A 14,272-nucleotide genomic window follows, 5' to 3' on the forward strand; every position below is an offset into this window, starting at 1 on the left:
GAGTACCCAGTGGTAGTTGAGGGCCTCAAAAAGACACAGGTGAACACCAGGTAACCCCAGTCGATCTGTACAACCAAATCATGATAAAGTATTCTCAGTGGTAATTGATATATAAGTAAAATCTTCATCAGTTTCTCAATTTTTTTCATGAATCTTCAGGGCGCCCATTCATTTTGAAGGGGTGATGTGCGGCAGTTGAACAGAGACAAAGGGGAGATGTACAACTTAGTGACGTTCTTTTAGATTCAGAAATACATGCAAGAGGAACGCAGGCTGCAGTGTTGGTTCAGGCCCGTGAAGTAAGGCAGGTGCACGCCTCATGCCATGATGGCGTGTTTTTAAAACATTTGCCCCTAGGATGTACCAGCTTTTTTGTTCTTTGCTTTTTGTTGCTTGTTTTGTTTTATCTGCATGCAAGTCAATAAAACTTACTTGACTTAACCATGGAGCCACTCGGGACCCCAAACACAGTGAGATCCTGTAGAAAAAGTGTTGCCTCAATACTTATATAGCCTGTTGTTGTCGGGCCTTTTGCACAACATTGTTGAAATTGCACGGTCATCATGCCTGTATCAGATGGGCTCCTGTGTTTCCACCTCCCCGGCCACCCACACAATGCTGGGGGCCTCCATGGAGCCACTCAGGACCCCAACGACGGTGAGATCCTTAAGACAGAGTGTTTCCTTTAATATTCATACAGCCTGATGTTGCCAGGCTTCTTGAACAACACTGAAATTTGCATGGTCATCATGCCTGTGTCACATCTGCTCCTGAGTTTCCATCTTCCCACCCACTCTTTTCCACCCCCATCCCCACCCCCCCACCCCCACACTCAGTGCAGTGTGGACTTTTCTCAATTTCCGTAGAAACTGGAGGAGTCGTGCTGGCAGCAGACACAACTGTGTGATTCAACTTTTGGGAAGTGAAACTCTTTTGGGAATAGGGAGGAGGCTGCAAAGCTCCAACGAAGTTGGGGGGGAGTGACTCGGAAGGGAGGAGGTGGCAGTGGTTTGAGGGTATAAACAGCAAACCGCCCCCTCCGTTTGAGCAACTTGCCCTGCACATCCCTGTCCGCAGTGGGGGGAACAAGCTGGTAGTCCGTCCTCCTCCGGTGCAGTCCGGTCCGCTCAACTTGTCCCGCTGCTTGTGAAGCACCGACTCTGCTGTGCAGACATGGCACCTGTCCTCCAAATGTTTGCTGTCATCATCGCCTCTGCGCTCCTGCAAACTGCGACATCGGCCCACCTCAATGACACGTGAGTTAAAATAAAAGGTTGTTGTCTTGCTAAACTGTCGCATCTTTTGTTGTTTGCAAAAGTTTGCTTCGTGCGTCACGCGAGTAGACGCGAAGTGCGTGCGCTGTTGTTGAGGAGTAGCTGCACGTCATGAAGTTAGCGAAAAGTTTGATTTCATGTCGTGTTGTTGTGTGTTTGGTCAAGTATCACAACCCAGTATCTGCAAAGTCCAGTGGTTGGCCTCAGGATAGGCTACTGTTATGCAATCTGTTGAGCACCAGTGTGTGTGTATGCGTGTGCGTGTGTGTGAGAAAGCACCTCCATCTGCTACCACTTAAAACCATTTGATTATTATGCTGCTCATATCTGCTGTAGCTATTAAGAACAATGACTGATAACTTCTTATTTGGTTAACCTACTAAATTATCTGAAGTGGAGGCCAGTTGTCAGTTTAAAGGGTACACATGCTGCTGTTTATGAGGCCAAACTCGTCTTTGTATTGTCTCTGCATATTGATTCTGCTGTGACCTTTGTTTTGCAGCTGTGTGTTGTCTGCACTGTGGCCATCTTAACTCATATGCCTTTCATAGTTTTGTATCAGTGTCCAATGACTTTTCATCATCATGCAACTTCCGCTCTGGATAAAACAGCATCAATATTCTCAGCAGCACCACCCAAAACTCAATTAAATGTGTCCTTTATTTCTCATTGGCAGCAGCAGGCCCCTGTATGCCAACAAGGCTCAAAACAGCATATTCGGCAGAGAGGTTATTTCGGGTGTTCTTCTGTGCAATTTACATGGTCAACACATTAAAAAAACACAGCATTTCAAGTACTGATTTACATATGTCTTTTTTAGCTGTGCAAAAAGCACTCGGATCTTTCACTTAAGCAGGGGTGTAGGTTTTGTTTCAATATTTAGGTGGAGGCCACATATGAAATGGTGGTTTGGGTTTGTGGTGTCAAACCCCTAATTTTGTGTATTCTGCTGACTTTATGCACCAATTTGTGCCTTTTGTGCATCAATTTATTGTGTAAATATCTTGGATCAGGTAATATTGACTGTAAAATGAAATGTTGGAATTGGCAAACATGATAACTTCTGCTTGTATTACAGACATTTTTTTTTTTAAGTGACAAAGTAAACATGCAAAACATTAGCCCTAAGTTGAAGTATTGTTTTTATTTTGCATAATGAATGAATATTACAGATTTAGAAAAACATTGTATTTTATGTCTTCATCTGTTGGTGGGTCATAACAATAACATAACAGTATGCATAATATGATATTAACTCCACTACAGAGGAGACTTGATGATCGCTTAAAAATAGGTGGGGAAAAAGTGGATATATTGATAGTGAATTTGGTTATCGGCCAATTAGTTGTTTATTTATCAGCATATTGGAAATCGGTAGTAACCCCTAGTAAATATCTTAAGTTTGTCTGAATGAAATGACACTGCTACTTTCATGTTTTTATTGGAGGCAGGACAAATGAACATGTTCTACATATTGAGAAAATTGAATATTGTCCCACTATGTCTGTCTGCCACTTGCTGCTGAGCAGGTAGTGTATGTGTGTTTTTACAGCTATGAGAGACACCTTTAACACATCTTTTAACCCATTGTTGTTATAAAAAATATTGGTTATTGCCCATTTTTTGACAGATTTCTTGAACAGTTCTCCAACTGTTCTCCTCCACCACATACATGGCTTAACATAATTTAACAGTCTTAACATGACACTTTCACATTCAAAGTTCAAAAGTTTCGTCTTCCCTACGTTTACAGTAAAAATGTGCAAATTTAGAGATGAAACAGAATGATTTAAAAACGGGACATGCACACAAGATTAAAAAAAAAAAGGTCAAAATCAAATAGGTGACATTAATTTCCCCTGCTCAGCCTCAGCTGGCATTAGAATAGTTTCTGGATTCCAATAATTGATAAAATAAAATATTGCAATGACAAAATCTATACGAATGACTATTGTTCTGCTTGTCAAAAAAGTGTCCATCAAGATTTTTATTTTCTTTTGCACTTGCACAGTTTTTTTTAAATGTTATTTGGGATCTGTAGCACATCATGTCCTTTTCCAACTAATCTAATGTCTTTCTCTATTTGCAGTATTTTCGCAGTGACCGTCAGCTCCCAGGTGAAAGCAGGGAAACAGGAGACCCTGTGTGCCCACATTCAAGGCCCCACAGAGCCAGTCTCTCTGACCATCGCCCTCGAAATGGACTCTGGCAGAACCACTGTCCTAGAGGAGGCTGTCAAAAAGGACTTCTACCGCTGCCTAAACTTCCAGGTGTGACTCAGCATATGTACACACAGTTTGGCTATTTGCAGGTTAAATGCATCCATGAAGCTTTCAGTGTTCTTTCCTCTCCTCGTCCTAATGCCCCCTATTAAACTAATGGCACAAATACTGGAGTCATTATGGACCTAATTATCCAGCCAGCGCCATGACCGGGGCTGTCAACACCAATGCTTCTCTGTAAATTAGTGCTCTGCTTTCCATCACACCGCTGCTCGCTGTTATGCAACTTACGGGCCTTGCTCCATATTGATGCAAAACGACCCGCCGACCCCAATCAGCTCAGTGACAATAGTACTTAGTTTCACTTCACTCCCCCGTTTTCGGCCCTGCTGCAGGCCTAGTCTGGCATTTGTCTATTTGCAACTAAACAAAGGCTGCTTTCTGCCAAAGGCTAGCTATGTAGCTATGTACCTGCATTCCTCTGGACTACGTCTCCGCCCCCGACCCCATACCCTCACTCTCGCAACACACACACACACACACACACACACACACACACACACACACACACACACACACACACACACAGAAGCAGAAACGCCCCTCACAAATTCAGAAGTGGTTCCAGTCCCTGTTACATAATAGCAGCTCCATTAGCAAGTGAAAACATATGCTACACAAGTATGACGGCATTTTATAATTAACCTTGTGTAGTGGAAGAGGTCTGTTGCTCAATTTCAGCAGATGGACTCACTTCCAAGCACTTCATTTGTGCTATTATAGCTGACAGATGTTGCACCGCAGAGACAAAATGTACAATCTAGAAAATTGCTCGTCAACTGGGCACAAGTTGTGCTTCTGCACAACACTGAATTTAAAAGTCCTTCTTTCCTTTTTTCTCCTTCTCGGGATTCAAATATCCTCTGGTTCTCTGTCAGAACATGATGTTGGATAAAGTTTAGTTATTGTGTTAGTCCAACTGAAACCTGACTTATAAAATACACTCGAAAATGTTAATCGGACTGAAATCATCTGGATGTGTTAGATCATTAACACATCTAGAAGATACTCTTTCATGTTTACACCTCAACCGGACCTGAACTGGCCTCAGCGTTCTGTGCATGCTCCAAAGTCTCGCTTTGACCCGGACGTTTAACATAAAGTTTAAGAAAAAAGTCAGAAAAAATCAAAAAAAAGAAGAGGAAAAAAAATGAGACAAGGGTACCACGTAAAGCATAGAGTATGTTGTCACTATAGACTGTATATAATGACTCATTAACCCCTGCTATGCTGAAGTGAAGCTAAAATATCAGGCATACGGGCGCTGCTATCTTGGGCTGGTGAAATTTTTTGGAAGTGGAGCTGTGGTGGTGAAGTTACGCCAAAATGTCCGTCTGACCAGTGGCGAGCAACCCCATTTAATGAGAGCACATGGATTGGCTGTCGGAGATTTACAATAAAAGAGTAAATACATAAGATAGAAAAAGGAAAATAATTACTGAATGATTTTTAAAAATTAAAAATCACCATTAAAAATAGCAAAAGTGCAATTGAGGTTGAAATGTTGCACTTTGGGGGGACCATAACGTTGTCCATCTTTGTATACAGTCTGTGGGGACACAATTGGTCAACTGGAAGAAGGTCCAATAGTAACTCGTTGAAAGGGGGCATATTGTCACCTACTGTGGTGGAGTCGGACGTACTTCTGTCAATAAATGGATTCTCCCCTGGTGCTTGTATACTGGGATAAGGACAGTAGTCCAGTTAAATTGCAGATGACGTAGCTTTAACTGTGCACACGTGTTCTCTGGTGTTTCAGGTCCCTGCAGTGCGCACCAGAACAGTGGCAACCATAAATGTCACGATTCAGGGTGAGAGCGACTCGATGAGCAAGAAAAGCAAAATCCTCATTGAGCCTCCCGCTTTCATCCACATCATCCAGACTGATAAACCCATCTACAAACCTGGACAGACTGGTAAGTGTCGTAAGCTGCGGTATTACTACTCTGCAAGCGACCCTCCTGCTGTGAGGCAGAATTGCTGCTGCTCAGTCGTGCTGTTCACACAGCCCACATTACTCCCTCTGCAATGCTTACCAATTCAGCTGCACTTGCAAAATTTTTGGACTAAATTGCAATATCTGCATAATGCTGAGCCACTACTTGATAAGTTTAAGAGTAATGTCTAAATTCAGCACACAGAAGAGTGGTGGTTCCTCAAGAGTTCCTGGCAATGAAATAAAACCCATCCACCAAAGCACAATTAAAAGCCGACAGCACTTTTTCAGTTGAAAAGTTGTTTTTTTAGTAAATCTTATTTAATTTCTGGAACCATCAAGACACCACTGAGCTCTGTACGCTGCTGCTAACTGGCCTTCTCTGTCGTTCTTTATACATAAGAGTCTACTTGGGCTGGTTCCCCCTTATTTATGTACATATATGTGTAAAAACCAGAATCAATATGGCCTGCGCTCTCACAGTACGCTTTTGATGTCCGTCCCCAAGGTTCACACAGAACGTGGCAAAAATACTTTTAAATTTGTCGCCCCTCCCATTTGGAGTAACTTCCAGAAGGACTTAAAACTGTCTGAGCTGATCACTTTGGGGGAATTTAAGTCACTTTTAAAAGGTCGAGAAAATAGCAATATTGGTCAATGTGACTGCTACTTTTCTACTAAGTTTGTGCTCGCTCTTTGTATTGTGTGATAGTTGTATTTGTCTGTCTGTAGTTTCTGTTGTAACCTGTTAAGCTTCCCTCTTTGCCAGGTCACTTTTGGAAAAGAGATTTTAAATCTCAAGTCTTTTACCTGGTTCAATTAAGGATACATATATATAACATTGTCATATTTACTATAAAAGACCATCACAGTATTTGTCTTCATAGAGAATGTAAAGTTATATCACTCAACATGTAACGGGGCCGCCATGTTATCTCTTTAACCAGGATGTGTGCACTCAAACCAAAATCAGATATTTTACAACATTTGGGAGTGTGAGTGGAGGTAGCGCCTTTAGGGTCTGTAGTTCAGCCTTGGACTGCCGAGTCAAATGTATCTATGTTGTTTATTGTGATTAATTTTGTCCAAATACTGTTGTTTTACCACTGCAGCAGGCATAATTAGTTTTTTGGGGACCGCAAACCTATTGTTTTAATGTGCAGAGGACGCGCTCAGGAGTGGGAGCGACGCTATCGTGGCACACAATTGTTCCCATGCGCCTGTTTTTTAGGGCACGATGGCTGCACCCTGAGATTAACAGAGTTTTAACTTTTGACAAAGAACCAATCACAGCCAACAGATATCCTTTCTTTCATCTGTAAATATTATTAGTATAAAACAAGAAGATAGAAGAAGATCAACTCCAAACTTGGGATTTTTGGTATGAAGGCTATGACAAGGGTGCTAGTTATGGTTGCCTAGCAACTTTAGACTCAACCTGCCTCCATGCCATTGACAGTTGGCACCGAATAGCTCCCATCCTCGTGTTTTTTTAGGTTCTTAAAGACGTGGCAGGTGTCCTGGCCCAACACAGCACGGTCCTCGAAACATGGTGGCCTATGGTTTTTCTTTTTTGGAGTCGGACTCGCACCGGGGCCACTGTGACGAGGACACACAGCCACTGAACACGGGGCGCGTGCTCTGCCACCTGAGCTCCCCAGCGCTCCAGCACTTGTATTATTTAAGGAGTATTTCACACATTTAGGGTTGCACCTCCAAAGTTAGAGGAGGAGACTTTAAGTCTGAATTAGGGGTCGAGCTCCGAAAACACTGAGTCTTGATGGTGTCGTTCATTAGACGCTGCCAAAGGCTCTGGAAGAGCTTTGAGCTTTGATGACTTCTTCATGATCTCATCACGGTTATTTTGGCTTCTGCTTGGGGATTTTTATTTTTATTGGAAAGCAAACATAACAAATGGGTGTTTACCAGGCGAGGAACGTCTCTCAAGAGCGTGCTATTGAGCAGGACTGCAGTGTCTGTAAAGCTTCGGTCACTGCTTTTTTAGTGATTCATGATTTCTCGGTCTCGGCTGCTTCAGTTTTGACCTTTCTTGTTTTAGTCTGTGCTCCAGTATCATGAAAGAGTGATACTAAAATGCTGCTTCCTGGCACACTCGGCTTGGTTCCCGTGGACCTTAAAAAGTTTCAAAAGGGGGTAATTAAATTACTCTAAAAACAAGGCCTTAATTGGTATTAAAATGTCTTAAATCAACCTTTCAAAACTCTGAAATTGGACTGTAAAATATCACAGATGTAAACAGTCGGTACTTAAAAAAAACAGTGCCTCTCACATTATGTCAAATTGGGTTTATGTTTTTTTATATATATATTATTATTATTATTATTTTTTAATTAATTGATTAATTAACTTTTTAGTTTTTTCTTGAATTTGATTCCAAGTGACATTTAAAAAAGCATTAAAAAGTCTTAAATTACATGTTCCCTAAAGCTTTAGGAACCATTTCTCAGTCTTTGGCTTCAGTGAAACAATAAAAAATTTAGATTATTATTATTTTTTTTTACAAATTTGTTTCACAACATCTTCATCATTACTGGACACTTTGCACTTTTTAGCTGACTTTTGTCCGTAAGAATGCGCCGTCTTTTTGTTTTGTGCAATGTAAGTCACCTTTTGGATCGTCCCACCTGCTGTAATGTGGGAATTTATTCAATTTGCAAAACTGTTTGCTTTTTAATGTTTCATCCTTTAACTGAATTTATTGCAGACTTCTGATAGTTATTGCTGCTCGTTGTTTGGTTTTGTTGAATTTGTTGCTATTATATGTTGTTTATCCCTTTTAACCGACTGAATGTGAATTCAGGGCACTGCTGTAAAAGAGCTTAATGCTCAGTCAGTTTCCCCTGAATAAACGATGGTTGATGATGATGTATTTTGAGTTTTTTCTGTTTACTGATGTTACATATGTGCTGCTTGTTTGTTGTATCCAGAAAATAAATTGATGGTAATTATTTTATTTCCCTTCTTACAGTCCAGTTCCGTATTGCCTCCATGGATGCCAATTTCATCCCCGTGGGTCGAACGGTAGGTTTTACTCGATTTTTGCCTCTAAAAATGATGTGATATTGTATGATGCGAATTCCAACCTGTGAACTTTGTAATCTGGTGTGATTTCTACCAGCCGTCGGTGAATGTGAAGAGCGAGGTCTATTTTGGTTCAGGAGAGTGGGAGGTGAAAGGAGGCCTGTTTGTTGATTTTGAAGACAGCGTGGGCGTGAAGCGCTGTGTGGAGTAGTGTGATAAACATGCTGTCAGAGTTCATTTGGCACACACTGCATTTGACCCAAACATCTGAATCAATACGGGCTCAAGGCCTTTTCCGTTTGTGTAGAGAGGCTGAAAACACGACTGCGTGCAGCCAACATGAAATTAATTCAGACGATGATGTAGGCTGCTAAATAGTAGTAGCTCTAAAGACTAAATCACTTGGTCACGTTGAAAACAATGAAACTTTAATTTGTAAAATTAACCTGAACTGTGTGAGAGGGCCCAACAATGTAAATGGACTATACTTGTATAGCATTCAAAGTGCTTTAACACTACATGTCACATTCACACATTCACACATCAGGAGCAATTTGGGGTTCAGTATCTTGCCCAAGGATGCTTGGGGAGCTGGGGATTGAACCGCTGATCTTCTGATTGGAGGACGACCCGCTCTGCTTCTGAGCCACAGCCGCCACTGTGTGTAGCTGTTGCTTCCAACTTTTCACCAAAGATGTATCCGTCAAATTTTAGTATTTCCTTGGTAGTATTTTTGTGACTGCACTGTTATGACAAACACCAAAATACTGGCTTGTACACCAGTTTATACACATTTCCCTCCAAATTTGGGATCTTGACTAAAGATTTAAATTAAAGTTGTGTGGGATAAACAAAGGTTGTCTACAAAGTATGAGTTTGTGGTTCTGCATTTGCACTGTCAAAATTATAAATACCACGTCTTAAAATCATTAAATAGTCTTAAATTTGAATTTGTGAAGTCTTCATTGCCACAATCATTTTTTCAAATTTAATATATTCATCTTTTAATTTCTTTTTTGTTAAGTCAAACTCTGTCAAAAGTCCACATTTTTCATGTCCAAACCTACCACTGAACCATCTTTTACTTCATGCTTGCCTGCAGTGCTTGAAAGGGAAAAAAAAAAAGATTTTCCCAGAAATCAGTCTTAGATTTGGCTTAAAATTATTGTGAAAAGGTCTTAAGTGGCGTTCAATTTCAGTGTCCAATTATTGTATTCTTGTTTATTAACTAATTTCTGCCAGGGCGTCAGTGGCTGAGTGGATAACGCAGACACATGCACAGAGGCAGTGTCCTTACTGCAGCAGCCTCAGGTTCAAGTCCCACTCGAGGCCTTTCACTGCATGTCATCCCTCCTCTCTCCCCTTATCACTATTCATCTGTCCTATCTAATAAAGGCTAAAATGCCAAAAAATTCTCTCGTGCATCGCAAGTTTTGCTGTGAAAAACTACTCAAGATGATAATGATTTTTCTTCTGTGAACCAACGATGACGATATATTCTAATTGTGTATATTTTTTCTTTTTCAGTACAAAGTGGTGGAGCTCCAGGTAAGGTTCACTTAAAATCAAGATAAGGGGCTAAGTGAAGTGCTGAACTACCCGACCTAATAATCAAGTTTGGTTACAGTAACACTCGTTCTGAGAGTCCTGAACTGAACCGGTTCAAGAAGCAGAGCTAATTTGGTGGGAAAGGGTCGTCTGAGGAACGACTGAAAGTAGCATGCTAATTTATATAGTGTTTTTTGTAGTTTTTCTACAAACAAAAAGCTCTGCCAACTACATAATTTGAAAATGTATAACTAAAGGAAAAAATCCACACCTAGTGGAGTGGAGTAGAATTTACATTTCTGTATTACAGAGGGTATAAAAACAAAAAAAGCTCTTTAGTGCTTATATACTTTAAAACACTATCAAACCACAGTGTATTTTTTATTTTGAAATCTGCCTCTCTCTTTAAAAGGATCCCAATTCCAATCGCATTGCCCAGTGGTTGGATAAGACCATTGTCAGCGGCATCCTTGATCTTTCCCACCCCATGATTCCTGAGGCCGTACAAGGAAGCTACACGATCAGGGCCACGACGAACAAAGGAGAGCAAATATCCCACAGCTTTGACATCAAGGAATACGGTCTGTTGCAGGCTAAAACAAAAATAGATGATCACATTTACCAAAACACTGATGTGTCTGATCTGTGTAAGTTTTCTGTGCTGAGACTTTTGGTTCCCTCGCTGCAGTTTTGCCAAAGTACGAAGTGAAGGTTCATCTACCGAGTGTGATTACCATCCTGGACCAGGAGGCAACGTTTCAGATTTGTGGAAAGTGAGTCCCGCATAAATAGGACAGAAAGAGTTTAATAAATGGCTGCTACCCTAAAATTTACTGGCTTTGTCAAAGTCAAACTGAAAATTGAATTCTCCTTACTTTTTGTAACATTTTAACCATAATAATAGTACTTATAATACTTCTCTGAGTGCTCCTTATATTGTCAACTTCACGATGAGTCAGCTGTCCCTCTTTTATGGCTCCAATGTGGCAACAGCATATTATCAGACTGTCTAAACTAAACGCCAACTTTAGTAATGTACAAAGTAACAAGCAAAATCGTGTGTGGAGTAAAGTATGGAGTAATGTACAAAGTAACAAACGGACTACTGTGTGAACTAATGAGTGCCGTGTGAAATGACCTGCAGCGACGTTCAAAGGAACGAAAAGAGTACCGCACTGACTAATGCACGGAGTAATGTACAAGGTAACAGTTGGAGTACAGTACGGAGTAACGTCAAAGTAACAAATGGACTACTGTACGGAGTAATGTACGCAGTGATGTACATGATGACTAATGTATGAACTACTGTTCTTAGTAATGTATAAAGTAAGATATTGACTACTGTACAGACTATTGTATGGACGAACGTAAGGAGTAATATACAAAGCAACAAACACACTAATGTACGGACTAACGATGGGAGTAACAAAAGGATTGCTGTACTATGTACAGAGTAATGTACTCAGTAATAAGTAGACTACAGTACGATGTAACGTATGGACTGATGTATTGACTAATGTACTGAGTGATGTACAAAGTAACAAATAGACTACTGTATGGACTAGTGAAGGGAGCAACATACGTAGTAACAAAAAGGATTACTGTATCGACTGTGTACAGAGTAATGTACAAAGTAACAAATGGGACGGCTGTATGAGGTAGTATATGGACTCGTGCTGAGTAGTGGTTTTCGTGCTGTGTTCTGCTTTCTCAGACAATAATATACTTTGTGTCTGTGTGATTATATTAAGTTGAAATGCTTAAATCTAAAATCAGGATCAACTTCTAAAAATCTTCTTTATGTTCTTGTGTTTTTTCTCCCGCAGATACACGTACGGTAAACCTGTTATTGGTTCAGTCAAGGCAACGTTTTGCAGAAACGCCGTCAGGTTTTACTGGTTTCCAATTACCCAACAAAGTGACCTCTGCAAGTTGTACACACTGACAGTGAGTAATAATTCAAAAGTTTATGCTGTTGATACAGTTTGCTTTCACTTTATCTACTTTAATTTGTTTAAATGGACTTGTATTATCTTGTAGACGGATAAAAGTGGTTGCGCTACACAAGTTATGAACATGACTGAGTTTTCCCTCGAGAAGAGCATGTATGATGACAGCTTTGAGCTGGATGCTGAAATGGAAGAGTACGGCACAGGTAAGCTGACCGAATACACGCAGGTAGGCTGACCGATACTGTTCATCGACTCATTAGTACAGTTCTGAATAAGCAGTGATCTGTATATTTTCTTACTTTTTCTAACTTTTTCATTTATTCAACTTAGAAATAACACAAACTACATATGACGCAGAGGAGATGTTCGCAATATATCCACATACTCTTCACATTTTTGGTCTTTTCATGTCCATTTTTAACATTATTAAGTACCAGTTTCCCTCTATGCATTAGGTAATTTAGCATTTATCTCCCACCTTGCTGTCACAGGATAAGAGCACCAAAATTGCATAGGGATGACAAATCAGTAGTAATAAATATAAGTCAAGGTCAGCAACCACGATAAAACAGAGAGTAAACAAACAAGGAAAACAAAGCAAAGCAAAAGTAAAGGGGGTAAAAAAATCTGATCTTTATATTTTCTGCCATCCAGGCGTCACTCTTAGAGGCAGCGGGAAGACCAGCTTCAGCAGCCACATCAGGACGGTCAGCTTTGAGGACGTACCTGCAGCATACAAGCCTGGCATCGCATTAGAGGGAAAGGTAAGCGGTCTAATTAATAATAATAATAATAATATTAACGACTTAAAAAAAAGTTTAAATGAATCCACATTTAAACAAATATAAATGCAACCGAGTTAGCCGGGGAGCTAATTTTCATCGGTAGTCTCTTGCCTGTCCTAAAATAACAGTATAGGCAATGGTTAAGAGAAACAACATTCAGATAAAAAGGCACACAACATACTTTAACATGTATAAGTTAAGAATATACAACACAATTTAACAATATGAGTGTGTAAAATCCAAATAGAGGATGCAGCCTAAAATCTGTGCTGATATTGCTGCTTTTCAATTAACCATTTTTCCACATTACACTTAAATTACTGATTTGATGGGGACCCCCTAATTGTGGTGCTCATACTGCAAAATGCAGATTGACTTTTCTTCTTTCTGAACACATTCAGGCTCCCAGAGGGAATAACTCCTTTAGCGATAAACCGTTAATGGCCGGCACGGCAGAGTTTACATTTTCAGTTTTGCTTTAGACGTTAGAGAGGTAAAACCATGAGTACGTTGTCTGCTGTGGGTTAAGCTTCTGCTTTCTGATTTTTCTTTTTTGCAGGTCAAAGTGATCGGTCCAGACAACAATGCTGTTCCCAACGAGGCAGTATATCTGTTCGCCGGAGACTCCCAAAACTTAACGCTCACTACAGACACGCAAGGCATGGCGTCATTTTCTTTGGACACCGCCGACTGGACAGGCAGTGTGAATCTAAAGGTTGGTTTCTGCTCGTCAGAGATCCTTTTTTCTGTAGTTGAATAATTTATACAATTTACATCTAATGAAAGAAACTTAACACTATATTGTGGATTTTGTCGGAGATGAAAAACAGTGAAAACTTTGCAGTGAAAATGTGACCTCCGGTTGATGTTTCAACAGGCGAGGTCGAGAAAGACGGAGGAGAACGAGCCGTACGTGGCCAATCTGCGCAGACCGGAGTACAGGTCGGCCTTTCACCATGTCGCAGCCTTTTACTCCAAGAGCAGCAGTTTTTTGAAGCTCATGCAGGTGAGCGGGAAGATCTCCTGTGACAAAGATGCGACGGTACGTGCTCAGTACATCATCCAAGGAGAGGAGCTAAAGAAGGGACAGGACGTCCTCGACTTCTTTTACCTGGTGAGTCTTATGTGATGCGCAATGTAGTTTTTGCACATGATTTCTGCACGGAGAAGCTATAGAGTGGTGACGTAATGAGTCCTAAAACACGGAAGTTTGTTTGCATTTTTGTACTTCCGGTTCCCTCGTCTCAAAGTCTCAGAGGTTTTTGAATGGGTTTTTGGTAAAATGCCTTAAATAAAGTCTGTGGTTAGCACCTGCTAAAGATATTTAGACGTTCTGTTCTGCAACATAAATAAAGTCTGTATAAACCGATTTTTGAACTTTTAAGGTTTTACGCGTCTTAAAAAAAGGCGGTTGCTAACAAGCGGCTAAATGGGACTACCGTGTTTGTCGGGA

The 14,272-nt window shown here is 40.6% G+C and overlaps 1 protein-coding gene across 5 annotated transcripts in view; it reads left to right on the forward strand.

Annotated features, from left to right (window-relative positions):
• The first annotated feature begins 950 nt into the window (after nucleotides 1-950).
• The window catches only part of a2m1 (alpha-2-macroglobulin 1), a 60,009-nt gene continuing 46,687 nt past the window's right edge, over nucleotides 951-14,272 (forward strand). For 2 of the 5 annotated variants that reach the window (XM_088078514.1, XM_042486317.2), the window contains exons 1-12: nucleotides 952-1,256; nucleotides 3,364-3,544; nucleotides 5,316-5,472; nucleotides 8,482-8,534; nucleotides 10,062-10,082; nucleotides 10,495-10,663; nucleotides 10,771-10,855; nucleotides 11,909-12,029; nucleotides 12,123-12,237; nucleotides 12,689-12,798; nucleotides 13,379-13,534; nucleotides 13,697-13,933. In XM_088078514.1, coding sequence (XP_087934640.1) covers nucleotides 1,174-1,256; nucleotides 3,364-3,544; nucleotides 5,316-5,472; nucleotides 8,482-8,534; nucleotides 10,062-10,082; nucleotides 10,495-10,663; nucleotides 10,771-10,855; nucleotides 11,909-12,029; nucleotides 12,123-12,237; nucleotides 12,689-12,798; nucleotides 13,379-13,534; nucleotides 13,697-13,933 — 1,488 coding nt within the window. In that variant the 5' untranslated portion in view covers nucleotides 952-1,173. Of the gene's footprint in view, nucleotides 1,257-3,363; nucleotides 3,545-5,315; nucleotides 5,473-8,481; nucleotides 8,535-10,061; nucleotides 10,083-10,494; nucleotides 10,664-10,770; nucleotides 10,856-11,908; nucleotides 12,030-12,122; nucleotides 12,238-12,688; nucleotides 12,799-13,378; nucleotides 13,535-13,696; nucleotides 13,934-14,272 lie in introns of all 5 variants that reach the window. The other 3 variants (XM_088078513.1, XM_042486318.2, XM_042486316.2) reach the window with 3 other exon arrangements.

The sequence above is a fragment of the Plectropomus leopardus genome, chromosome 6, assembly GCF_026936395.1.
Source record: "Plectropomus leopardus strain MGB_pleo_1.0 chromosome 6, ASM2693639v1, whole genome shotgun sequence".
NCBI lineage: Eukaryota > Metazoa > Chordata > Actinopteri > Perciformes > Serranidae > Plectropomus > Plectropomus leopardus.